We start from the raw sequence: 26,491 nt of genomic DNA, 5'->3' as shown, positions 1-26,491 counted from the left end.
GCGGCACCGGGCAGGCCTCGCGGGCTGCCGGGACGCGAAGTCCAGCTCCCCACCCGGGGGGCCTGAGCGCCTCTACCTCCGCCCTGCCCAGGACACGCCCTCCGGGGGGCTCACTGCCTCCCGGCAGCCCGTCCCCACCTTGGGCAGCTTCCTCGACTCTTCCCTACTCCCAGTTCCACCCTCTGGGCCCCACAGACCAGTCTGTGCCCTCTGCTCCTGCCTCTCCAGAGAAGATCCCTGGAGATCCAGGACGGTTACGGGCCCTGCCCCGAGCCCTGTCTGCTGGCTAGACACCCTGTCTCCTCAAGCCTTTACACGGAGTGGCTTCCGGGCCTCTGGGTCGTGGCTGGACAGTGGTGCGTTGGGGTCTGTGGGCTTGTGGAGCTGACTGACCGCAGCATTCTGGGTAGAGCCTTGCTTCTGCCTGAAGCTGTGGCAACTTGGGCAGGAAGGTTGACGGGGGAGGGGAGCCCCTCCATTCGGGAAAGCAAGTGTATGCCGACCTGGCTTTTTTGAGGGGCCTGTGTGTTTTTACGACGTGTGTGAGTCTGCGTGTGTGAGGGAGAGAGATCAGCTTGGACGACGTGGAGCTGGCCGCGTCTGTGCCGAGTGGTGGCCTTGCCGTGTCGGATCCGGCCTCGTTCTCCCTCTCGTCCTTTTCACCGTGCAGTTGGTTTGGGAGCTGTCTGCTGTCTGCCTGGGATGTGAGGCATCTCAGTCCTACCCTCGGCCACAGATGTAGGGGAACGGCAGAAGAAACGGAGCCCATGCCCCTTCCTAGCTCACTGATCGTTAAGAGGCTGACAGACAGCTGTCATTCCTTTTTAAAAACTCGGCTGACAGACAGCTGTCATTCCTTTTTAAAAACTCGGTTTTGCCAATGAAGTTTTCAGAGGGTCCCCTCATTCTTCCCTTACCCTCTTCCTGGACATCTGAGAATCCAGGCTCTCCCCCCGCCCTCCCCACCCCTGGATGGGACTCAGGAGTGTCCGTGGCCTGCAGGCACCAGCGGGCCAGCAGCACTGGCAGAAGACAGGTCTGAGGCCCGAGGCCCCATGCGGATCCTGACTGTGGGCCAGTCAGACCACGCCCGGGACGAGGGGGAGACAGCCGCTGGTGGGGGCACACGGCCCAGTGGGCAGGACGTCCGTGCCACGATGCAGAGGAAGGGTGAGCCCCGTGGGGGTCCAGTGATGCCCCCCAAGCCCAGCCCCAGGTTCTCAGATGCACCCTTCTTGGGGAGCATGACTCTCCTGTGTCTGTTCCAGCCCCTCCCAGGCCCTGGTGTGGGGCACACTTGGAGAGCAATGAGAAACTTGGGCAGGGAGGGGCCCCTGATAAGGCTGAGTTAAGGGAAGTGTGAACTAAGATAACCAACCAGCTCGCAGCCCAGCCCTGTCTCTCCCCATCCCCATCTGCCCCCAGGGAGGCCCAGGTTTGGGGACAGGTTTCCTTTCCCTTTGGTTCCTTTGAAAAAGCTCCTGCTTGCGAAACGTGCCCCCTGTCTGCTGAGCTAGGGGGAGCGGGGCCAGGAGGCTGAGAGGCAAGGCAGATCCTCCCAGGAAACCTGCTGCCCACATCGTTTCTCGACCACGGGACAGCTTCCTGGAGAGAGGGCTGGAGATGGCATCCCAGGTGTGGAGAAGCACGTAGCCAGGGGGCCCAGGCAGGCTTTGGAGAGGAGTTGGTGGGCCCCACGCATCAGGCTGAGTAGGGAGTCGGGCCTTCCCCGAGATTTCACGGCCTGTGCTAGCCAAGGCCTCTGTAGGCCTGAGGCCAGAAGTGGAGGCTCCCAGTGCGGGGTCAGCTCAACTCAGGACTTGCTACACGGAGACAGGGCACCCTGACCGCTAGAGAGGGAGGGTCTGATGGCCGAAGCTGGGAGGGGGGCTGCACCTGGGGATAGCGACCAGCCCCAGCTCTCGTACGCACCAGAGAGAAAGCGTCCTTGTGTGCATCTGGTTGTGTGTGGGAGTGTGTGGATGCACATGTGTACATGCAGCTCTGCACGTGTGGGTGACTCAGAGCCTGGGAACCGGTGACCGGGCGTGCCTGTGTGACCGCTCGTCCCTTCCCGCTCCTCTGTGGCCCAGGCGTCTCCAGCAGCATGAGCTTCGAAGAGGAGGAGGAGGATGAGGACGAGAACAGCTCCAGCTCCTCCCAGCTGAACAGCAACACCCGCCCCAGCTCTGCGACGAGCAGGAAGTCCATCAGGGTGAGTACGGAGCTTCCTGCTCAGCAGAGGGGCAGACGGCAGTGTCACCCAGCTGGGAGGGGAATGAGTGTGAAGTGACGGGGAGCTGGCTTTTCTGGACCAGGGGCTGGGCCCAGGTACCTATCAGGAGCTTCTCCGGCCTGGGCTCTTCTGTCCTCCCAGTCTCTTCAGCCGGGCTGGGGGCTGGGGGGAGCTGGAGTTGGACAGGATGGCCCCTGAGAACCTGCCCATTTCCTCCTTCCCCACCCCCAGGGCTGCTGAGGTGAGGGAAGGGCTAGGAAGCTAGCTGCTGGTCCCAGGGCCAGGATAGCTGGGTCCACATCCCAGGGGGCCTGCCCTGTCTCCCACCATTACCACGTTGGGGGCAGCTTTGGATACCAGACCACCAGTTTCAGCTGTTCAGGGTCCCTGGGGCTCAGGCTTCTCCTCTCTCCTCCGTAGGAGGCAGCCTCAGCCCCCAGCCCCCCAGCCCCAGAGCCGTCGGTGGATGTTGAGGTCCAGGATCTTGAGGAGTTCGTCCTGAGGCCGGCCCCACAGGGGATCACCATCAAGTGCCGCATCACACGGGACAAGAAGGGCATGGACCGGGGCATGTACCCCACCTACTTTCTGCACCTGGACCGTGAGGATGGGAAGAAGGTGAGGTTGGCTTGGACACACAGTTTTCACCCTGTGGGCTTGAAGTCCTGGGGGCTGGAATGGGACTGGAAGCCTCAGCTCCAGCACTGACCTGCCAGTTCCCCCAAAGAGACAGAAGCCTCCATGCCTGGTCAGTGTGTGTGTGTGTGCACACACGTATGTTCCAGAGCTGAAGCAAGGGAGTCACTCGTGAGTGCAGGTGTGTGAGTGGCACCCGTGATTGTGTGTGGACCGGAGGCCGGGCCTGGAACATGACCCTGCTCCACTCCCAAGGTGTTCCTCCTGGCGGGAAGGAAGAGAAAGAAGAGTAAAACTTCCAATTACCTCATCTCTGTGGACCCAACAGACTTGTCTCGAGGAGGGGACAGCTACATCGGGAAACTGCGGTACGAGCACTCCCCCAGGAGGCCGGCAGGGGTGGGGCAGGCAGGGGCAGGCTCTGTAGAGGACATCTCCTGTCCCTGAGGGAGATCCAGGCCAGGGGTCGATCCTCTCCCAAAGTCGTTTCTATCAGATCAACCATAGGCCCGGTCTGTGCCAGCCTAGAGCCGATCTGAAGATGGGCCTCACATGCCCTACCCTAAGCTGCTCCTAGGCAGAGGGGATGCAGGCCCGCAAAGAGGGTTGGATCAAACCCTAGGATGTCAGTGACGACGTAGGCCACCGTGGAAGAGCCGCCTTAGCCCCATGGTCAGTGCCAAGGGGCGTGGCTGAGAGTGAGCCCTTGAGGGAAGAGAAAGCAGCCTTAGGGTGGGGGAAAGGATCTGAGCTAGGCCTCAGGTGAGGGAAGGTGTGCTGAGGAAGAGTGCCCGGTTTGGGAGCATAAGTCAAGCTTAGCAGTCAGGAGCTAAAGCTGGAGATGGGGCTGGACCAAAGCTCACAGGCTGAATGCGACAGAGTAGTAGAACATCTCCACCCTCCTTGGGGCGCTGAGTCCCCTCTGCAGTCTTGTCAGATGCTACTCTGGTGGCTCACCTCCCGTGTGGGGAGCCACTCCTGTTCCTCCAGGGAGACTTTCTGTGGAACTCAGATTTCCCTGAACTGAACCGAGATGCTCTTTGATTAAACTCAGAGCAAGTTGAGGCCTTCTGTCCAAGAAGCGCCTCCAGAGGCGGGGACTCCGTGCGCAGTGTGCCTGTGCCCCCAGGTCCGCTCCTGGCCTGGCCCAGAATGCTTCGCAGGCTCGCCACAGGACAGCCTTGGGGCACAGCGTGCATGACCCTATGCTGATCGTGCCTGTCCTTCAGGTCCAACCTCATGGGCACAAAGTTCACCGTTTATGACAATGGAGTCAACCCTCAGAAGGCATCATCTCCTTTGGAAAGTGGAACCTTACGTCAGGAGCTGGCTGCTGTATGCTACGTGAGTCGTGGGCTCCCGGGTCTCTGGTCTCCAAGTTAGACGTGACACTCAGGACTTGCTACCTGTCTGTGGCCTATCCCATCTACCTTTACGGGCAGACACGGAGGCGCAGTGGAGTGGCCCCTGCCTGGGACAGGACACAGCTGGCCATCTGCTTGGCGAGTTCTGGGGACTAGGCCTGGCTCTCTGAAGCCCAGCCTGGATGCCTCCTGGAAAGGAGGAGGCAGAAGGCCTGGGTTCCTGTTGGTGCAAGCTTCCAGTCCTCCCTCCCGTGTTCAGGTCCTGAATGGACTGTAAGGCCCTTTGCATTATCATCTCATTGAATATTCAACCTAAGAGCTCCATCCTATCTTCTTGATTGTATAGATGAGGAAACCTAGGATCAGAGGTTGAGTCACTTGCCAATGTCACACAGCTCACAGATGACCAAACTGGAATGAATATAAACACAAAGGGTTTCTCCATCTCATTTCAGAATGAGGACCTGGTACCATCAGCCTGGGAATGCATAGCTGTTTTGCATGATCCAGTGGTACCACCTGCTGGTCGGCTTTGGGGAGGCAGTCTGACTCTTCAGATACTGAGCCCCAGGTGCTATTGGAGGCTCTGAAGAGATAGTAGTGAAGAGAGAGACAAATACAGACCCTTATGGGATGTGAACCCTTAGTGGGGAGATAAGCTATAAGACAGTCATATAAGCAAAATAAATATGTTCTGATAAATGGTAAGAAGGAAAAAATAAAGCAGGGACGAGGCCTATGAATGTCCTTTTAGGAAGGATGGCAGGGAGGGCCCCACCAAGGTAGTGCTTAGGTAAAGGCCAGAAGGAAGTGAGAGCCAGCTGTGCAGGTGTCGGGGAGAACACAGCGAGTGCCAAAATCCTGGATGCCTGGTATGCAGCGGGAATAGCAAGGAGGTCAGAGAATGCAGGGGAGTGGTGAAGAGAGGGGGTAATGGGGCCGTATGACGTGAGGCCTTGCAGGTCGAGGGAGGACCGTCAGCTTTTACTCTGAACTGAAGAGGAAAATGATCTGACTGACCAGGACCACTCACCGCTGTGTGGAGAACAGATGACGGGGAGGAAGGCGGGGGGGGGTGGTGGTGGTGGTGAGGAAACAAGGATTCCAGCTAAAGGCCGGTACTGTGATCTTGGTGAGGGATGGTGGTGGTGAAAAGTGGCTGAATTCTGAATATAATTTGAAGGGAGAGCCGACAGCATTTGCTGATGGATTAGAAGTGGGGTGTGAGGGAGAGGGGGGAGTCAAGTATGACTCCAAGTAGTTTGAGCAGATGGAAGAATTGAGATGCTCTTAAGGGGAGCGAGGAGGACTGTAAGAGCAGCTCATTTGGGCAGAGTGGAGATTCAGGAGCGCACTTCCGGACATGGTAAGTTTAGAGATGCCTGTTAGACATGTGAGTGGTGGAAGCTAGCTCAGCTCAACTTTATTCCCTCCCCCCAGTCTCTCCAGTAGGTAAGTTGAGTCCTCACAGGGCCAGTGTTGAGTTCTCTGTCGCTATTTCCTAGGAAACAAATGTTTTAGGTTTCAAGGGGCCGCGGAAGATGAGTGTGATTGTCCCAGGCATGACCATGGTTCACGAGAGAGTCTGTATCCGGCCCCGCAACGTGAGTCTCTACCCCATCCCACCCGCCTTCCCCATTATCCCAGCGTCTGCATGAGCGTCTAAGGGCAGAACTCCAGCTGGTGTGTATGTGTGGAGGAGACACAGTGTGAGAAGCCCTGGAGGTCTAGGGAAATCTAAGGACTCCCACCCCTGGGGCAGATCCCTCTTTGGGCGGGGGTCATGGTGCCAAGGCCTGGGCCTGGCTCAGCTGAGGCTGCCCTCCCAGGAGCATGAGACGCTGCTATCACGCTGGCAAAATAAGAACACGGAGACTATCATTGAGCTGCAGAACAAGACGCCTGTCTGGAATGACGACACGCAGTCCTACGTACTCAACTTCCACGGGCGCGTCACTCAAGCCTCCGTGAAGAACTTCCAGATCATCCACGGCAATGACCGTGAGTGTTTCTGCCCTGACTTTACTGTCCACGTGATACCCGGGGCCCTTAGCTCAGGGTTCAGCTCACCTAGCCCTGCCCGTAGAGGTCAGAGTTTAAGGACATGGATTATACGGCTTAGATTAGGTGTAAAGAACTTTCTAACCATAATGACTGGGAGGCCGTGGAGGAACCTTCTCTGGAGCCCTGACCCTAGATTCTGTGCACTCAGCAGAGTCTCAGGCGTGGGAACACCCTTTGAATGGACTTCCTCTCTTCTTCCCTGTCTCCTGGTGTTTGTATGCATCTTTCTCCTCTGCCACCTGTTCCATCTCTCCTGCCACTTCTCCCAATTGGTCTGTGTTTTACCTCTGGGATTCTCTTGGCTTCTCTGCTTCTCGCTTTCTCTTCCCTCTTGTGATTTGGGTGTCTGTCCTTCCCCATCTCCGCCATCCCTGCTCTGCCCTTCTGTCTCTGTCCACACTTGTGCCTGGCTCCAGCGGACTACATTGTGATGCAGTTTGGCCGTGTAGCAGAGGACGTGTTCACCATGGATTACAACTACCCATTGTGTGCGCTGCAGGCCTTTGCCATTGCCCTGTCCAGCTTCGACAGCAAGCTGGCCTGCGAGTAGAGGCCACCTCGTGCCCTCTGGGGTTGCCCAGCCTGGAGTGGAGCTGCCTGCCTGCGGAGACAGCCTTGCCGACCCCCTGTACATAGGCCTCGTGCCAGGTGACCCTTTGGCTCTCAGTGGGCTCCTGGGCCCAGCCATCCAGGTACTGGCTCCTGTGTCTCCAATGCTGAGGCAGAGGAGTGGGGGATATGAAGGGACCAGCGTGAATTCTTTCTGCGCCCCAAGATCAACGCCCCCACCCCCGACCCTTGGGTTGGTATCCTGCTGCAGTCACGTTTGCCAAGCTGAGCAGCCTCTTCAGCCGGGGAGGCAGGAAGAGGTGTAGAGGGAGAGGAAGCACAGTGCAGGGCTGCGGGGGCCCGGCCGTGCACTCAGCCCAACTGTGAGGGGCACAGTGAGTGTGTGTGTGTGTAAGTGTTAGGGCACACCTACTTTACAGAGCAGAGGGCTGGGGAGCCGAGCCTGGCCCTTACAACTACACAAAGTTCTCCAGCTTCAGAAGGCCTCAGCTGGGCCTGGGAAGAGTTACGGGCATGGGGAAAGGTGAGTGGCAGGACCTTGCCAGGGTTGCAGGGGCCCGGCTGTGGCTGTGGGAATTGGCTGGTGGCTACGGTTTGAGCTCATTTGATTTCTCTGTGTGCACAGAGGTGGCAGGAGGCCAGCCCCCAAGGTCAGATCTCTTATAGAGGATGGGGCCTGCAGGACGCAGGCTCAGCATACAGGCGGCACGTGGGACAGGGCTGTTCCCCAGGAGCTCCCTGCTGAGCAGTCCCTGCACAAACCCCATGAACCCCAGGACACCAGCCCCAGACTGCACACAGGTAGGCGTGCCTGGAGCTCCCGCCTGTGCTTCAGCTCCCACTGCAGTCAGCCTGGGCTGTGGTTGCTGAGGGACTGTATGTGGTTCTTCTTAGCTGGGAATGGGACAGGGTAAGGAGAGCAGGAAATGTTTCAGAACCACAAAAGATCTGAGAGATCATCTAGAAAGTAGGACTTGCCCTGGGTCACCTGGCTGGTTAGGGGCAGAGTTCGGAGTTTCAGCTCCCTTGTCCCCACCATCCCCCAAGAAACTGCTCTCTCTGACCTTCCTGGGGCACAGTCCGCATGCCCGTGCACCTGATTCCGGAGACTTAGGGATGTTCAGTGGGAAACTGGGCAGTTCCCTGCCGAAAGCTGCCTGGATTTTTGCATGTCCGTCTGATAGTGACTGGCCTGTGCCTGGCTCCTCCCCGAGGGCAGGCCTCAGCAAGGCTGCTGTCCATTTTGCTACCTAGGTGTGACGGGTGGGTTGTGGGTGTTCAGGGCTGCGCCTGACCTCTCCCTCCGCCGCCCTCCTCCGTGGATGGTACCATCTACTCTGACAACTTGGGAAGTCTTGCATATTTGTCATTTACCCTGACAGAGGCTACTCACCCAGATGGAGATCGGAAATCAGTGGGAAGCAAGCAAGGGTTGTTCCCCACTTCAGAGCAGATGTGCTTGGAAAGACTACATAGAAGTCGGTTTTTTAAAAAGTAAACATGTTAGCAAGGCTCTGAGGTGAAGTTGTTCTGACTTCAGTGGGAGTAGTATGCTCTCATTTCCTGGTAATCTGGGTTTTCCTACGTTGAGTGCTTAAAGCAAGACATTCTTGTTCTAGCAGGGATCTGCCCACACCTGGGGCATATGTCTCTGTGAGAGGCCCCTCCAATGATCCAGGTTTTGTTAACATGGTCTAGTTTCTGGACAGCTCTTGACTTGGGGCCATCTTTAGGGCACTAGAACCTTCTACCGGAGCTGGTCCACTTGCCAATGAAATACTGTCGCGCCGTCCTCCTGTCCATAGTCCCAGTTTGGCTCTTCCTTTCTTGACTTTGAAAAGAGAGACCTGCTGACATTTAGAATGATGGAAAGTAGATGATCTCTAAAGTCTAGTCAAGCTGTTTCTCTGGGTCAGTGATTTTAAGGTAGAACAGGTTGGTTCTGGATCCTCATGAGAGAGGGGATCCTGGGGCAGAGTGGAAAATTCATCAGAAGCACAATGGAAAACTAGTCCCCTGCTTTTTCCTCTAGTACACAGGGGAGGGGGTTGAAAGGTGTTTTCGTAGGGTCAGGAATGTGGCCTGAGAGTCCCAGCCTGGGCATGGACAAGGGTAGCTCAGCAACAAAACCCTCTGTTGGGCACTGAGTGACCAGCAAGAGTACTCGAGTCACCTGCTTAAGACCCCAGCCTCGCAAGGAGGTCTGTTCTGAAGACCCCATTCCTGGTGATGCTGGTTCTCCTTGACCACTGGCCTCATAGCCATGGGCCCAAAGACTCATAAAGCTGCCAGGGCCCCTGGAGGCCACCTGGGCTCAGCCTCTCCCACAGGAAGAGTTCTTGCCCTTCATACCCTCTAACCAGATGGTCCTTGGTTGGGCAGGGAACTTGGAGCAGTCCCTAAGGGTGTTGGGTAGCTGGGACCTTAGGCAGCTCCTCTGTAACTGCTCCTAGCTCTAACTCCCTCCTCCTGGGGCCACACCCCCAAACAGTTCTACAGAGCAGTGAAGTTCACTTCCTTAACTCTTCCCCAATTCTGGCTTTTCTTTCCTTCTGGCTCCAAGGTGCTCTGTGTCTGTCTGTGTGTCTCTGTGTGTATTTGGGGCAAAGGGCAATCTGTGAACAATCAATTGAGGTTTCCTATTACAATCATATTTCTACAGATGAATAGGAAAGGAATAAGGATGTAGTTATGATCACCGGTGGATTTTGTTCATTTCGTGCTCTTTGATCAGAAAGTATACTTGGGAAAGTACCAACTCTTTCTCCCAAGGTTCTGATTAGGAAGACACCATCCCCAAAAGTTTAGTTCTTCAGTTCCCACTTTGCATTACCTGAAGAAATTGGTGTGTTGCATGTGTGCTTTTGGATGAATTTGAACTTATTCTAGTTGAATGTGCCTTAAAAATCGTGACACTAATGCAGAACGAGCATGTAAGGTCCAGACCCATGCTGAGGACAGGTGTTAAAAGCCAGGGAGTGTGACAATCACAGGCTAGAAGACAACATTTGGGGCCCACCTCCTTCACTGACAAGGGCAACAAAATTGTAGACGCAGACATCGTTCTTTGCTCTGGAAATGGTGGGGCATTTACTTCTAAATGAATTTACTATATATTTAGAGGCAGTTCTGAATTTAGCAAGCCACAGTGATGTGCTTTCCTTACAGTGAGGGGAGAGGCTGGGCTGGCTGTGTCCACGGCTTTGCTATGCAAGCACAAATTCCATCTCCTAGATGGAGTCCCTGGCTTTCCCTTCCTGCGGGAACACCAGCCTGCCCCTCTCTACAATTCTTCACCCCAGCTGAGATGCCCCTGTGACCTCAGGATGCCAGGTAGCCCTCAGGGCACATTTTTCCAGATAGCTGAATGAGTTTGGTGCCCAGCACTGAGTGGGGCCTGACTCCCCTGCACTCAGGGCCCAGCGTTGGGACCCTACACTGCCCTGGGCCCTGGCTTGTAGAACTTTAGCAGCCCCAGGAACAGGCCAAAGGATGGGCTCTTGTTTGAGTTTAGTGGTCACCTGTCCTTCCATACCTCCTGTTTGTAATTTTCTGTCATCTCAGGATATGGGGGGAAAGGTACAGCAGAAGTATTTGGGACGGGTTTGGGTTTTGAATTCCAACCAAGTTGAGAGGCAAGTTGGTCTTACAGAAAGCACTACTGCACTTAGTAACCATGTGGTTTTGAGCAAACCACGTGATTTCTCTAGGTCTGTTTTCTCACCTACGAAATAAGGAGGTTGGACTGTCAACAGCTTGCAGTAGGATTCAGGGTGAATGAAAGTTGATCCTTGCTCTCATCACTTTCTAGCTCATCACCGTGCCTTTTTTCTTTCCTAAGAAAGACGTCACACCCCTTTCCTCTTCTCTTCTGTTGTCCCTCTCTCCTTCTCTATCAAGGTCCAGGCAGAGCTGGAGATGAGGCCAAGATCCAGAATTTCCTAGAGAGTAACAGAGTGGCTTAGAAAGGGAAGCCCGACTCTGGCCTCTTTAATCCTGCATTTGGTGACTAAGGGGACTTAGGATGGTGACAATTCCCTTGTTGGGAGCATACATTTAGCCAGTTTTCATAATGCCTAGAATGTGTATGTCTATTTGCACAAGATTGTCTTTTCCTATTTTGGAGTGGTCAGACATTTTATTTTTGTTCAAAATCATCAAGTTTTAGACAAACTTGCAAAACTGTGCTTTTATTAAGTGACTTTTTGAATAAACTCTTTGGTATTCTGGAGCAAATGTATTTATTTACTGGTATGTGCAATGACAAAGTTGGTATTTTCCCATGTTGACATTATGTATGTTGTAGAACTTAGTGTTTGTCTAAGTACAGACCACAAACCATATATCAACAAATTAAACTTGACCTGTTTCAACACTGCTGTGCACTTTTTTCCCCCTATAAAAGAAAAAGACATGTTTCTTACCTAAAAGTTTTTTTCTACATCATTCATTCCTTCTGTCCTAAGAGCCTCAGGGGTGGGCAGGAGGTGGTGGTAACAAGGGGATCATAGCTTGTTTAGAAACCATCACATATGGGTGGAAACTGTCTTCCCTCTGGCCGTGCTCGTCAAGTTTAAGGATGGTCAGAACCACACACGCAGAGGCTGGATGGGCTAGAAGAAGGGTAAGGACAGAAGGTACTTAAGTTAGAGCATCCTCTGCAGGGTCAGCTGTGCCAGCTGGAAGAATGGGCTGCTGCTTCCTAAGTAAACCCCTGTGGGCCTGCCCCGTACAAACAAAAACAGGGCCATAGAGCTGAAAAAAGGTGAGAAAGGCCCAAGTGGTAGAAATAACATGAAGACCCAGCCACTGGGTTCCTCTAGCCCTATGCAGAGCAGCCTAACCTGTTTAAACAGGACTTGGACACACTACACACTTGGGAATTTTCTTTTCGGCCTGTGGCAGATCTGAAGCCAACAGCAAGGGAGGCTGCAGTTGTGGCTGGAAGCAGACAGGAAGGCTATGGGTCTGATCCTGAGGGAGGAGGTCAAAACTGAAGTCACCCAGAGATTGCAGGACCTGTGCTCTGGGCCATTCCCAGCAGTCAGGGTAGCCTTGGAGGGTGTCAAGGGCGACAGCCCAGCAGCACAGGACCTGATGACAGAGTGTGACGCTGCTGATGGCACTGGCGTGAGCACCTAGCACAGGCTACACCCTGGACAGACACTACACACAGCATTGCGAGGGGGGATTATTCCCAGTGCATAAGTGAGGAAACTGGTGCTTAGAGAAGTTTAGGAGTAATCAAGAAAAAGGAGAAATTTGGCCTATTTACTTTGTATAAGAAAATGGGAAAGGAAAAACAAGGTTAGGTACATTTTAGAAACACTTGTGTGAAAATGGTCAAGGCAAAGTCTGTGATACTTCACGTTTTTCTCATTGCTGGGTAGCTGAAGTATTAGATTTTCCTTTGGTACCTAAATAGTCTGGGTTGAGGGAATCTTAAGAGTGTGGTAGTAAGTAGGGTTGGTTTATTTATTACCCCAGATTTGGAGTTTTTTGTGGTCAACAGCATTTCCTACCTGAACTGTGGCCTCTCTCCTTGGCTCTGCCTCTGGGAAATAACATTTGCAGGGAACTACTAAAAAGGAAAGAGATTTTCGTTGTTTAGTGGTCAGGTTAAAGACAAATCTCGTAAATTAGCCCTGGACAGGGTCCATGGAGAGTCCTAGTTTACAGCTATTATCCTGGCGTAATTAAAGCTCCCTTTTCCCAAGTCCTAGTTTACAGCTATTATCCTGGCATAATTAAAGCTCCCTTTTCCCAAAGTGTCCCAGACTGGACCATAAGTCATTGGATCATCCAGGCCATAGAGGGTGCAGAGAGTGGGGTCCTCACAAGGCATCTCTTCTAGAGGCCAAACGTGCCCGCACTCCTCTATGCAGCTCTCTGGGCCTGGCTCCTGAGCTCACATAGCACTAGTCCTGGAACTAAGGATGTACTCTCCTTGTGCTCTTATTCTGACCAGGAAAGGGGATCTCCTGGCCGGATCACCCACCTGATTTACCAAGCATGGTCCCAAGTGATGCAGTTGTTTCCTGGGCCAACTATCTGCCCCCAGAGGTATGACTGTGCTCTGCCACGGTGCCTAAAAGTCACTGCAGACCTAGTGCCAGGGGACTCAGCCCAGATCAGTTCTGGAGAAATGAAGACCAGGAGGAAAGAGACAGCAGGCATGACAACAAAAGCCAGTCCCATGCTTCTGGTCCTCCTGGATTGTATATACAAATATAATTGTCATCCCTGAAGAATAACATAATTCTGAAAAATCCAAAAAGGACTGCCTAATCTGAAATTATTGAGAAGTACATTAAAATTTTTGAAATATAAATACATAAATATATTCCTGCTATACAAACCCACCAAGAACCATGGCAGCAAGAGCTATCATGAGGTCTTAGTACTTCCAGCAGGAACTGTTTCTGTAAGCCAATTTCCCCCAAAGATTAACATTCCAAAAAAGAGTTGGTTATGTGACACCTTACATACCAGCCTCATCAAAATACCTGAACTTCGTCCTTTTACTTTCACACCCCACTGCTCTAACACCACCCTTTCTGCCAAGAATGTCCTTTCTCTTCCTTGCACAGCTGGAGTCCTTAGCATCCCTCAAGACCCACCTCCTCTGTGAAGTTTCTTGAAGTACTTTAGCAAAAATGATCTTTTTTGGTGCTCCTATAGATTTGGGTCCGTATCTCAAATACAGCATAAAACCTTGTACAATAAAAGTAAAGTGGCTACCGCTTATTGAGTGGTTATCCTGTATGAGATAGGATAGTGCTGTTTTATAGGCACTGATGATTTCATTTAATCCTCATAACTACCCTGTGAGACCTGGACTTTGACCCGCCAGCTTTAGAGTGAGAAAGCCAAGGTTCTTGGGGTTAAGGAACTGGCCAGATTCTACAACTAGAATAGGCAAGGATGGAATTGTGACCAACATTTCTCTGCCTGCAGAATTCTCGATCTTGAGCCCTTTTATAGTTCACAGTTCATTTTTAAAAATAAATTGGATATGGCTCCCACATTCAACTGAGTTTTTTTAAAGGTAGGAATTGAGCCTTCTGTTCCCACTGCCTAGCTCTGAGCAGTGTCTGCTGAATGAATAAATGAGTGAATAAGCTAGAAGGAAACAAATACATACCTCTAATAAGGGAATCATATCCTAAGGCAAAAAAGAAACTCGAAACAGGCTCCCAGAACTCTTCTCATAAATCAACCCCTCATTGTGAATGAAGAGAAACAACACGAAAACTAATTTATCGAAACAGTAAAGAGCACCTACATTATTTTTTACCTTCAGCATTACGTTACATCTAGACTGTTTTCAGTACATTTTAAACTGTATTCTTTACAAGTGAATCAAATGTTCCACACAGAGATAGAGACAATATGCTTTCTATAGACTCAGTCTTCAGTGACTTTTCTCTGTAGTCATTAACTAACAAATTCACAGCAGTAGCTGATACGTTATCTTAATACAATCCTGTACCTGTGACAGCAGTGTGTATGCTTATGTGATTTAACAGTGATTAAACTATCTTCCTGGCCGCTTGCTCATGCCAGGCACAATGGAACTCTAAAAGCCAAGTCTACCTTTACATGATTTCTTAATTTTCAAGTCTTCTGCATTTCATGACTGGGAATATCCTCAGGAATGTGTCCTCTTTAAACTCTTAGGTCTTACCTGTAAACTGAATTCACTCATCCTCACTAGACAGAATACATCTTACCTCAAGGAGACGCGTGACAGATCGCAGCTCAGAGATAGGCTTTTGGTTTGGTCACAGTCCTCCCAGTCCTAACCGACCTCCTACTTTGCCCAGCTTTCTCAACAGACTCAGACATCCACATATGGAACAAATGGTCTCTTCCAAATGGTCTCTTCCCGGGCACTGCTGCATTGGGTCCCTGCAGCTTCCCTGCTGGGCTGGCACTTGGTCTATAGGCTCAGTCCTCCTCGCTTCTGTTTCAATTGAATTTGTTGTGAGAACAAACTTCCCAGAGGGTACAACATTCAGAAACAGCATCTAAGCAAGGACTGCCTATAAGCGCATGGGTTCTCTCCCCATCACCGGCTCCCTGGCCTTCTGAGCATCTCACGGCAGGACCACCACCCTTCGGCAGGCTTTCCTGAAGCCTCAAACCTTGGCTCTGCAGGGCAAGGACTAAAGTCTCTAACTCAAGTTTCCTCTGGCCACTGAAGACCAGAGGTACAAAGGTACTTATGCATTTGGCAGTTCTGTTAAGCAGAACAGGGATAAAGGAAGCTAGAGATCCAGGCAATAGTAGAGCAAAACCATCCCCCAATAAGCCTCTAGGTTCATTCTCAGGTCAGTGGGAGTCTTGTACTCTGGAGAAAAGTGGAGATCTGAGGCAGCCTGGGTGCCCCTAAAAAGGGCCTTGCTGTGAGAAAGGGGCTTCAGTTCAGACAGCAGAGTCTTACCCTGCTCTGGCCCCACCATCCCCACTAACAGAAGGTTTTCTTCTTGAGCTCAGTGGACTACTAACCTGCTCAAGGCCCACAGAATAAGGTATTTTGGACTCTGAAATCTTCACTCTTACAACCTTAAGTCCTCATCATGTATAATCTGATGTTTGTTCACAGGTAAACCATCTGTTACTCCTAACACGAAGAGTCAGACCTCTGCCCTGAGTGGTCCCATCTGTAATCACAATATATAGAAAATTACTCAGTGGATCAACTCTCTGACGGAGGAAAGGCAGGAAGAGAGAGAGGGAAGCTCTCTTGTGTTCATACTGATTACTGTGATGTTTTACAGGTGACAGGTGTGTAAGCACCAGGAAGGACACATGATATCCATGGCAGTGGCCTGTCTATGATATTTAAACACAGAGAATGAAACACAGGGCACAGGGCCAAGGTTGAAATCAGAGAGGAGAGAAAGGTCACCTTGGGACTAGAGTAATGGGCACCTCACCAAACTGGCTGTCTGTACTCTAAACGGTGGGGGTCCCGCTTCCTCAGCATGCCCCCTGCCTCTGCTCTATCAGCAGCGACGCCTGGCCCTTCATCTCTCAAGTCGCGGGGCCACATTTCTTCGGTGGTCTCCTCTTGCTCACGGTAACTGTCTGCACCAAATCCAGCATTCTCTGCCACGACAGCGGGATCCTCTTCTTCATGAAAACAGCGGGAACATGTTTCTGCCTCTGGGTCACATGAGGTAACAGAATTATCTTCCTGAGCTCTGGGGTCAGTAGGCATTTCCCACCCCAAATGGCCTGATCCTTCGTCTTCTATCACTCCCATTCTTTCAGCTATTTCCTCGGCAGAGGGCTCTTCTGGGTCAGGGTAATCCACCAGGATTGTTTCTTGCCTACGCTTGATGCAATCTGAAAGGTCATAAATTGGATAGGTCTCTTCCGGGTAACCTAGAGAAAAAAGCAGTACAAAGTCTTACAAAGAATGTCTCTTCCAAATAAAGTGTCAGGCTTCTCAAGCAGCAGCCATCCTATCCCAACAAATCCATTCAAGAAGTCTCTAAGAAGATTCTAACGGTTCTCAAGTTTCACTTGAGCAAATTCTTGGCGATCTGGCTGACTGTCCCCCAGCTCTTTGAAATACAAATCAATTCAGTTGAAAATCCCTTCTTAAGTGCAGGGTGCTTGGGGCAGAGTGTTAAGTCTCACTCCTCAAGCTTCTGCAGTAGTGATGAAGATTAAACAAACAACATGAACCTCAGTTTAAAAAAAATGTACCAAACACCAGATGGAGAGAGCATAGCTCAAGGCTAATGTTTATAATTTCTACTTGGAACCATTTCCAAATCTTCCCGGGAGGGGGGGGAGGAGGGAGGAGGAAAGGAATGCTGAGCTCTTTGAAAAATACACGACAAAGCCTTCTGCTAATCAAAACAATTGAAATGGCTTGCAAGTGTCAGAAAGAGAGAGCATTTTAGCAATATATGTCCAAGATCCCGAAGGACAAGGACTGCATTTTCAGAAGGCAGAATTTCCATTGTTGGCTTCTTCCTCTTCACAAAAGGGAACAAAAGAAAACAACAAACCGGTAAACAAAATGAATCCCAGCAATGATAATGAGAAAAGAGAAAATGTTGCCAAATTGAAGAACAAAATGAAATACATCTGTGTCAGCCAAGCCGCGCCTAAGCAGCAGATGGGCCGTGCTGGAGCTCATATGCCAGTGCTGGCAACAGCAGCCATGCTCGGCGCACAATGGGAAAGCTGGAGGATTTGAAATCCATTTGCACATTATGATAATTGGCAAATTGAACCCTGACATAAACCATCTTTTTGCCTACAAATTCTGAAAAGCAGGGGTCTTTTTTGGTGCCATGTAGAGTGTGGAGAGACATTTTTACAACGTTTATAATTAGGAGGAAAAAACAGTCACACAGACTCAGTTGTAGAAAATATGAAAACCACAGACAAGTTTTAAAAAGAAAACACAAATCACCTAGAATCCCACCACTGACAACAATGTGTTGTGTTACCTGTGGCCTTTTTATCATATATAAACATATATCTTTCTCTTTTTTTTAACAAAGAGGGATCATACTGTATATAAAATGTTGTACCCAGATTTTTTTCATTCAACATTGTATCGTGAGCCCTTCTCCATGTTATTAGGCATTTTAAAGTTGGCTGCAAAGTATTCCATCATACAGCTACGTAACTGACATGATTTACCATGCCTCTTCTATAAGACATTTAGATTCTTTCCAATTTTCCATTATAAGTTTCATATTAGTTAAGATCCCTGAATATAAATCTATGTCCACTTCCCTATTTCTTTAAGATAGACTTTTAGAAATATGAAAACTAGACCAAAGGGAATGGACATTTTAAAAGCCTTTTTTTACACTCTGCCAAATTACTTGCCAGAAGAATGGTATAAATTTTAGTCCTACCAGTGATGTAAAAAACTGTCCATCTTATCACATCCTCACCAGCACTAACAGTAGTATGTCAAGAATCTGGCCAATGCAGTCTTAGTTCCCAGGCTCATAGGTAAACTGGAGCTTTGCTACCCAAGGCCCTCACAGTCTCCTTGGTCAAAGGCAGAGGCTGGGGAAGTCCATTTGCTAGTTAGCTCCTAGCCACTGCATGCCTAAGAGAAGTCCATCCTCTGGCATGTTCCTGCCTTGTCCCCACCAGGAACAAAGCTTGCCGTTGGAATTCCATGACTATCTGCTTTGGTTTACGAGGGGGAAGCCTGCTGAGGAGAATCAAATAGTGACTCACATAACTACTTAGGTAGCCCGTATCAGCCAAGGCACTGGTTACCCAAAACTTCATTAGAAACATGAGCAAGCAACAAAAACTCACTGGTCCTACGAGGAAATCAGCAGCTCACAACAGGAACCAAACTAAGCAAACTATGTAAATAGCCCCTGAAAAAAGTCAATGCAGGAAACAAGAGTTAATGTCAATCAGCTTATAATTGATGTTCCCGGTAATATTCAACAGGTTATTGAATGTATAAAACCAACCAGGCTTCAATATAAAAAAGGGAGCAAACACAATGTAATAGAGAGCTGTGAGAAACTCATCATTACAAAAAAAAATTTAAACTTAATAGAGGAAGAAAAGAGTAGGTTGAAATAAACATGACTGAGAACCAAATTAATATAGTAGAAGTTCAAGGTGAGGAATTCTCCCAGGACAAAGATAAATATGGCAAAGAAATGGAAATCATGAGAAAAAAGATAAGCTGCACAGAAGACCCATCCAAGATCGAATCTCAGAATTACTAGAATTCTACAATGAGAGGGCAAAACAGGTTAAATGGAAGCAATAAAATTAAAAGAAAATATTCTTTACTTGAAAAAATAACTCAAGTCTTAAGATGGATAAATGCTAGGTAAAAATACCTTGAAAAATCCATACGGAGACATATGCTGATGAATCTGTACAAATTCAAATTTTTTGTGGGGGGAGGGACTTAAGGAAGTATTCTGACAGATACAAAAATTAATCAAAAATTTAAATTCAAGAAAGAAGATACTGTACGCAAGTGGTAAAAAATGAAATCAATAAGAATTATCAATGTAAAATAATCATTGATAATGTGGTTAGAAATTTAATGCCATTGTTAAATACTTAAAAGAGAAAAGGCTGTAAAAGCTAACATCACTTATAGCTAAAATTCTACCTAATTTCAACAAAACCTAAGCAGTAGGTAGAAAATAAATATGATAAAAACTTTTTACCTTATTTGGGAACAAGGTTATATAATGAAGATTTGCAATTTGCAAGAAAAAAAGGAATTCCAATTTTCATTTCATTGATTACTAGTGAGAATGGAATAATTTTTCTTCTGTTTTGTAGCCAGTTGCACTGTTTTCTTTTGTGCACTGCATATCTAGGCAGATATCAGTGTTTTCTAAATTAGTTGTAGAACTTTTTGTATATTAAAGATATCAGCTTCTTTGCTGATATCAGTCATATTTGTTACGAATCTTTTTCCAGTTTAGTGCTGGCTTTGAAAACTTTATGACATTCTCTGATCTACAGAAAAGGTTTATGTGCACTATGTAAAACACTATCCTTTCCCTTATACTTTCTTGCATTGTTTTTCTAAACTAATTTTTTATTTTGTGTTAATCGTAGATTCACATCTGGTTATAAGAAATAATACAGAAATCCCATGTACCCTTTACCTAGTTTCTTCTAATGGTAACACCTTGCAAAACTATATGCTACAATATCACAACAAGGATATTAATACTGATACAGTCAATATACAGAGGTTTTCTATCACCACAAGGATCCCTTATGTCGCCCTTTTCTGGCCACACCCATTCCCTCCTGCTCCCACTCCCTCCTTAACCTCTGGCACCTACTAGTTTGTTCTCCATTTCTATCATTTTGCCATTTCAAGAATGTTATATAAATAGAAACACATTATATAACCTTTTGGAACTAGCTTTTTTTCATTCAGCATAGTCATCTGGAAATTCATGCAAGTTGCTGCATGTATCAACAGTCCATTCCTTTTTACTGCTGAGTAGTACTTCACAGTATGTACGTACCAACACAGTGTTTAACTTCAACTTCACCTGTTGAAGGACGTTTGGGTTGTTTGCACTTTGGGGCTATGACAAATAAAGCTGCTATAAATATTTACGTACAAGCTTTATCTAAACATAAAACTTTCCATTTCCCTGGGATAACTGTCCAGAGGTACAACTGCAAGGCTGTGTAGTAGCTACGTATTTAGTATTTTAGGAAACTGCCAAACTTTTTTCCAGTGTGGGTGTATTTTACATCCCCACCAGCAGCGTAAGAGTGAATCCAACTTCTTGCCAATTAAAATCCCATCAGGCTTTTTTTTTTGTAGAAAGCGACACACTGATTCTAAATTTATATGAAAATGTGAAGTGCCTAGAATTACCAAAATAATTTTGGAAAAAAACATAGTTGAAGAACTTGGGCTACCTGACTTCAAGACAATATAAAGACACAGTGATAAAGACATTATGGCACTGGTGTTAAGTATAGACACATAGATCAGTGAAACAGTAAGTCCAGGGGCTTCCCTGGTGGCGCAGTGGTTAAGAATACGCCTGCCAATGCAGGGGACATGGGTTCAAGCCCTGGCCCGGGAAGATCCCACATGCTGTGGAGCAACTAAGCCCGTGTGCCACAACTGCTGAGCCTGCGCTCTAGAGCCTGTGAGCCACAACTACTGAGCCCGTGTGCCACAACTACTGAAGCCCGCGCGCCTAGAGCCCATGTTCCGCAACAGGGGAAGCCACCGCAATGAGAAGCCCATGCACTGCAATGAAGAGTGGCTCCTGCTCGCCACAACTAGAGAAAGCCCGCGCGCAGCAACGAAGACCCAATGCAGCCAAAAATAAATAAATAAATTTATAAAAAAAAAATAGTAAGTCCAGAATACACTCACACATACATGGGCAAATGATTTTCCATTTTCCAAAAGGGGAAGGGTTGGTTGATTTCCAACCAACACACCAAGGTAATTAAATGTAACAAAATAAACTGGAACAATAGGGTATCAATATGGAAAAATATTAACCTCAGTCCTGATACCTCACACCATATATAAATAACTAAAAATAGATCACAGGCCTAAATGTAAGAGCTAAAACCATACAATTTCTAGAAGAAAACAGAAGAGTTAGGCAAACTTTGAGTTAGGCAAAGATTTCTTAAACGCACACAATGAAAGTGAGTCATAAAAGAGAAAATGATAAACTGGACTTCATCAAAATGAAAAAAACTTCTCTTCTTTGAAAAGATGTCACTAAGAAAATAAAAAGGCAAGCCACAGACTAGGAGAAAATATTTGCAAAATTCATAACTGACAACTTATATCCAGACTATAGAAGGAACCCTTGCAACTAGAACACAACCAGCTCAATAAAGAAAGTGGCAAACAATGTGAACAAACTTCACCAAAGATATACAGATGGCAAATAAGTGTGTGAAAAAATGTTCAACATCATTAGTCACTGGGGAAATGCATACTAAAGTCACAAGCTAGATACCATTATACACTCACTTGAATAGCTAAAATTAAAAAGACTGATGATTCCAAGTGTTACCAGGGATGTGGAGGACTGTGATTCTCATACATTTCCAGTGGGAAGGCAAAATGGCAGAGCCACTCTGGAAAGCAGATTGACAGTTTCTAACAAAGTTGAACATACATGTATAAAACGCCAAAACATCATTCCTAGATATATACACAAATATATGTTCCAACAAAAACACGTACACAAAAGTTCATAGTAGATTGCTTCATAATAGCTCAAAGCTGGCACCCAAATGTTCCTGAACTGGTGAATGGAGAAACAAACTATATCCAGACAACAGAACACTACTCAGCAATTGAAAGAGAGCGAGAACTACTAATACACTCAACACATGAGGCTCAAAAGCGTTATGCTAAATCAACAAAGCCAGAAACAAAAGAGCACGTGCAGTATGATCCATTTATATAGAAAAGGTAAAACTCTAGGGACAGAAAGCAGTTCAGCTGTTGCCAGAGCGGGAGGGGATTAGCAGCAAAGTGGGTGGGAACGTTCTGAGATGATGGAAATAGCATGACTAAATCATCACTATGGTATGATTATATAACTACACATTTGTCAAAACTTATCCAACTACACACTTAAAATTGGTGAACTGTATTGTATCTACATGATACCTCCGTAATAAAGCTGACTTTTAAAAATTTTGTAAGATCTCTTTTCTGGGCTGATGGTTAACAAAGAGATAAGAAGACACTGTTTACCTTCCCAGTCCTCCATGTAAGGGGCCTCCTCAGCTTCTTTCTCTGGAGTGGGTCTGTCAATGAATTTTCCTTCTTTCATGACCCTGGTGATTTCTCGGAGCTGATGCAGCAATCGTTTTTCTTGGTCAGAAGTCACGGCCTGTGCTCTGCTTAGAAACAGCAGACAATCCGGCCAGTTAGTGGTAAATACTCCTAGGCAAGGAACATAAACATCACTGTGATCTGTCTGGACTCCAGGAAGTTCAACAGCAACAGATAATTACTCTGGGAACTGATCCTGGAACTGCATAGCTGGGAACTAGAGATGTCAGTTCAACGTTTTGATTTTATAAATGGGGAAACTAAGGCCCAGAATAGATCAAGTGACTGTCCAAGGTCCCAGAATGATTTAATGTCAATACTGAGACAAGACCCCAGATGTCTGAGCCTTCAGTTCAGTGTTCTTTCATTACACCTCACTGCCCTGATTCTCTAATCTCAAGCAATTTCACCATTACTTATATTATTCCATTTACAAACAAGCCACTTTTCTCTGAAGTAACGTCAACAAAAGAAAATGTGCTGGACCATTTGCCTCAACTAGGGAAAAATATGCTACTAGGCCAACCCTGGAATTACCGGGCTGAATCTGTTTGTGCAGAAATAAAGATATATCCTAAAATTTCAGAGCTGGATCATTCTGACAAATCACCGAAACCAGAGAAATTGGGAAAACTGAGGCCCACGGAGGGGAAACTATACATCATCACACTGTTAGTTAATGTCAGTTCTAAAAGTAAAGTCTCCTGACTTCTGACAGCATTCTGGTGCAATTCTTTTTTTTTTTTTTTTGCGGTACGCGGGCCTCTCACTGCTGTGGCCTCTCCCGTTGCGGAGCACAGGCTCCGGACGCGCAGGCTCAGCGGCCATGGCTCACGGGCCCAGCCGCTGCGCGGCATGTGGGATCTTCCCGGACCGGGGCACGAACCCGTGTCTCCTGCATCGGCAGGCGGACTCTCAACCACTGCGCCACCGGGGAAGCCCCTGGTGCAATTCTTGACGCACAGTGCTCAAGCTGCACAGTTCAGAAAACCTGGGTGTGACCCCTAACTTAGCTGTGTGGCTCTGGGGAAACGTCTACACAAGTAAGATGAGGCTCAAGGATAATGGTGTGACTCTTTGAGAGGGAAGCGCTGCATCGAACTGGCAGGCAAGCAAGGCCCTACTCAGAAGACTGAGAACTGTCTGCTTTGGGACCAGCTTACCTAGTGGCAGGATTTAGCAGAGGCTACTTATGCTCCTCGTAAAAACCCAAAGCACCCGAAGTCACTATAACACTCATGAAGAAGAAATGATACACTCTGTACCAGCCTCATGGAGGTGCCACCAGTCTTTCTAATAGTCCAGCCCCGAGCCTACGTTTCTTTTTACATTTAACCTACATTATGTTACCCTTAATGACTAATAGGGAAGAAGAAAAAACTGCTTCTCCCGCCAGCATCAAGATGGCAACTAAGGAAAATGGAGATGCAACATTTCTACAGACCTCAGTGGGAGGAAAACAAAAGCCCCGTGAGCTCCACTTTTTCTACAATAAATGGCCTCAAAGCCACGAACTGAAGAAGCCTGTCTGTTCTACATGCAGCTGAACAGCTGCTTTACTCCTTCCCATCAGTACAGGAGTGCTGACTCACCCTAACTACTCATGTATTCTATAATCCCTAATTCTTACTGTTACAACAACTCACTTTGTGGGAGGCTTCTGGGGCAGCTAGGTCACCCCTAGCTGAAAGAGCCTATGTGATTATCACAACATGCTGCACACGTTACTTCTCTGGACTGTACTTAGTACATTCTGATTTTTACTAAAGGAAACAGTCTTAACTTTGTTTCCTAACTCATGGAAAATCGGAACCTTTAAACAAAAGGGGGATGGGTAGGCTAAGAGAAGCAGAAACAGACAAGAGAAGCTTTCTTAGAGCATTCCAAACTAGAGTGTCTTCAGGGGTATTCAGTGTCCATATCATACATTAGGCAATTAATCGTGGTCCACCTTACATCTTCTGAATTTATTGCAATGAAGACTTTCATGGATTTCTCATTGTCTCAACTTGGTTTGATACTCCTGGAGGGCAGTGATAAGCTCACAACAGGCACAGTGTACAGGCACAGTGCCATGAACATTTTAAGTGCTCAATGAATGTGTTGGTTTGATTGGTCCCCATGTCTTCTACCTCCCTGAAATCTGGCTTCCACTCCATCATTTTACCAAAACTTGTGAAAATCAATGACCAGTGACCACTTTACTTTTTTTTTTTTTCTGTGCAGCATGTGGGATCTTAGTTCACCGACCAGGGATTGAACCCATACCCCCTGCAGTGGAAGCACAGAGTCGTAACCATTGGACTGCCCAGGGAATTCCCCGATGACCACTTTAAAGTCCAAAAGTCTTTTTTCTCACATTTCATTCTTCTTGACTTTTCTGTACTAAGGACCGTCCTCTCCTTGAAACGTCCTCCTCCCTCGGCATTTGTATTCCTCCCACTTATTTAACCATTCCTTGTATCTTTGATCCTGGCTCACTTTCCTACTCCCACATCCTAAAACATGGTTTTCCTGAAGGCTCAATCCTAGGACTCTTGTTTCTCCACTCCTACAAGCCCTCAGGAAGCGGACCCAATTACACAGATTAAACCATCACCTCTACACAGACGATGCCCAATCTCTACGTCTAATCTTGACTTTTCACACAAAGGCCAGTCTCATAACTCCAGTTACCTCCTGGGCATTTCTACTTGGAGGCCTTGTCACTATAATAAAGTTAAACTTAAATTCACGCTTCAAAACCACGTCCTAGTTGGCCCAGGATCGTGAGCAGCTGCGTGAACAGGTAAGCTAGGTGAGGTTGGCTATGGCCGATTCCAAGATGCTAGAAAAATAAAAAGTCAAGCTGGGAGATAACTCAGACTTCTGAATGCTACTGCTGTAAATCCAGAGGAAGCATCAAGTTCTGAGTCCAAGCGTTAAACACAGAGAGAAGAATGAAACAGTGTCTTCCAACACCATTCGTGATGAGGACGGAAACCAGACCAGCAAAAGAATGCTGGCGACTGCCACACAGTAATTATATGCCTCAAGGATTTGGGGATCTCATCTTTCCCGCATGGCCCTTACCTCTTGCTCCCAGCCAAGTGACTTCCGGACTTGTGTCCTCTGTTCTGCTGCTTATCATACGTGGGTGTCCTGGTGGCACTGCGACCATACTCAAAGCTGAACTCATGATCCCTACTCCAAAGGCTTATCTTCATTCTTCTGTGTTTTTATTTTGGTTGATGCCGTAATCTTCCTCCCAGTTTGGGCTGTTAAGTCTCCAAATCGTCCATCTCCTCTCCTTCATTTCTCTTATCTAGTCAGTCTGCCTTTGGAAAACCAATCCCTCTTCTGCTCACAGTGCAGAGGCTGAAGCCACCCATCCCCTCACTTCTCCTTCTACAGTGGCCACGTGGCCCACGGCCTATCATCACACTCCATCCCCTTGGCTGCAGTGACTGATTCAGTGATATATACAGTTGGGCCAACTACACTTTCTCCTAAAACTGGATCTTGAACACAGCGAAGCCTGAACTGAAAATTTTTCATGTTAATTCATCCCGGCAGCAGTCCTTGAAGAGACTGTCTATTTGCTCCTGCTCCTAAATCCCGACAGCTGCTCTGGTTCCCATTCTTCCTGAAACTTAGATCTTCAGCTATTCTTTTGATACTGTAAGCGACCCCATACTCTTCCAATAAATTCGGCCGCACCCCCCAAAAAACAAGTTTTTGCTACCCAGAGTTGTCTGCCTGAAACCAAGGAATCCTGATACAGCCTGCGATTCTCTTTTCCTCCTTGAAGTCCCCTTAATCTGCCCCCCACCTCTTTTCTCCTCTCACTGGCCTATGCATCACTTTTGCTAGAACCTTTTCAATATCCTAGCATACAGCCACCCTAGACTAGAACCTTTTCAACATCCTAGCATACAGCCACCCTAGACTAGACCCTTTTCAATGTCCTAGCATACAGCCACCCTAGACTAGACCCTTTTCAATGTCCTAGCATACAGCCACCCTAGACTAGACCCTTTTCAATGTCCTAGCATACAGCCACCCTAGACTAGACCCTTTTCAATGTCCTAGCATACAGCCACCCTAGACTAGACCCTTTTCAATGTCCTAGCATACAGCCACCCTAGACATGAGTTATTTTTCTAAAGCACAGCAGATGATGCCATTTCTTTTCAAAAGCCGCCAGAGGCCCTCCACTGTAAAGACAATAAATGCCAACTTCTCAGCCTACCGTCCAGGGCCTTCCAGTCTGCCCCCAGTTTACTTTTCTAGTTCTTTCTCCCATGAGTTACCTCC

The 26,491-nt window shown here is 48.0% G+C and overlaps 2 protein-coding genes across 16 annotated transcripts in view; one reads left to right on the top strand and one right to left on the bottom strand.

The window, feature by feature from the left end:
• The window catches only part of TUB (TUB bipartite transcription factor), an 85,403-nt gene extending 78,531 nt beyond the window's left edge, over positions 1 to 6,872 (top strand). Inside the window, exons 5-12 of one of the 2 annotated variants that reach the window (XM_079928726.1) lie at positions 1,003 to 1,170; positions 2,094 to 2,215; positions 2,657 to 2,854; positions 3,128 to 3,240; positions 4,102 to 4,216; positions 5,742 to 5,840; positions 6,066 to 6,237; positions 6,717 to 6,872. In XM_079928726.1, the coding sequence (XP_079784852.1) occupies positions 1,003 to 1,170; positions 2,094 to 2,215; positions 2,657 to 2,854; positions 3,128 to 3,240; positions 4,102 to 4,216; positions 5,742 to 5,840; positions 6,066 to 6,237; positions 6,717 to 6,850 (1,121 nt within the window). In that variant the 3' untranslated portion in view covers positions 6,851 to 6,872. Of the gene's footprint in view, positions 1 to 1,002; positions 1,171 to 2,093; positions 2,216 to 2,656; positions 2,855 to 3,127; positions 3,241 to 4,101; positions 4,217 to 5,741; positions 6,238 to 6,716 lie in introns of those variants that run through there. The other variant, XM_079928727.1, reaches the window with a different exon arrangement.
• Positions 6,873 to 6,940: 68 nt separating this feature from the next.
• The window catches only part of RIC3 (RIC3 acetylcholine receptor chaperone), an 82,784-nt gene continuing 63,233 nt past the window's right edge, over positions 6,941 to 26,491 (bottom strand). The window contains exons 5-8 of one of the 14 annotated variants that reach the window (XR_013829342.1): positions 22,115 to 22,263; positions 12,869 to 16,263; positions 12,393 to 12,451; positions 6,941 to 11,483 (exon numbers count right to left, since the gene is read on the bottom strand). Coding sequence is in view for 5 of the 14 variants with exons in the window: in XM_079928729.1 (XP_079784855.1) it covers positions 15,809 to 16,263; positions 22,115 to 22,263 (604 nt within the window). In the remaining 9 variants the exon portion in view is untranslated. Of the gene's footprint in view, positions 16,264 to 22,114; positions 22,307 to 26,491 lie in introns of those variants that run through there. The other 13 variants (XR_013829343.1, XR_013829339.1, XR_013829340.1 and 10 more) reach the window with 13 other exon arrangements.

The sequence above is a fragment of the Stenella coeruleoalba genome (genome assembly GCF_951394435.1).
Source record: "Stenella coeruleoalba genome assembly, chromosome: 8".
Classification (NCBI taxonomy): domain Eukaryota; kingdom Metazoa; phylum Chordata; class Mammalia; order Artiodactyla; family Delphinidae; genus Stenella; species Stenella coeruleoalba.
Note: the sequence above shows the minus strand (reverse complement) of the source record. Positions and strands in the feature narration are given on the sequence as shown.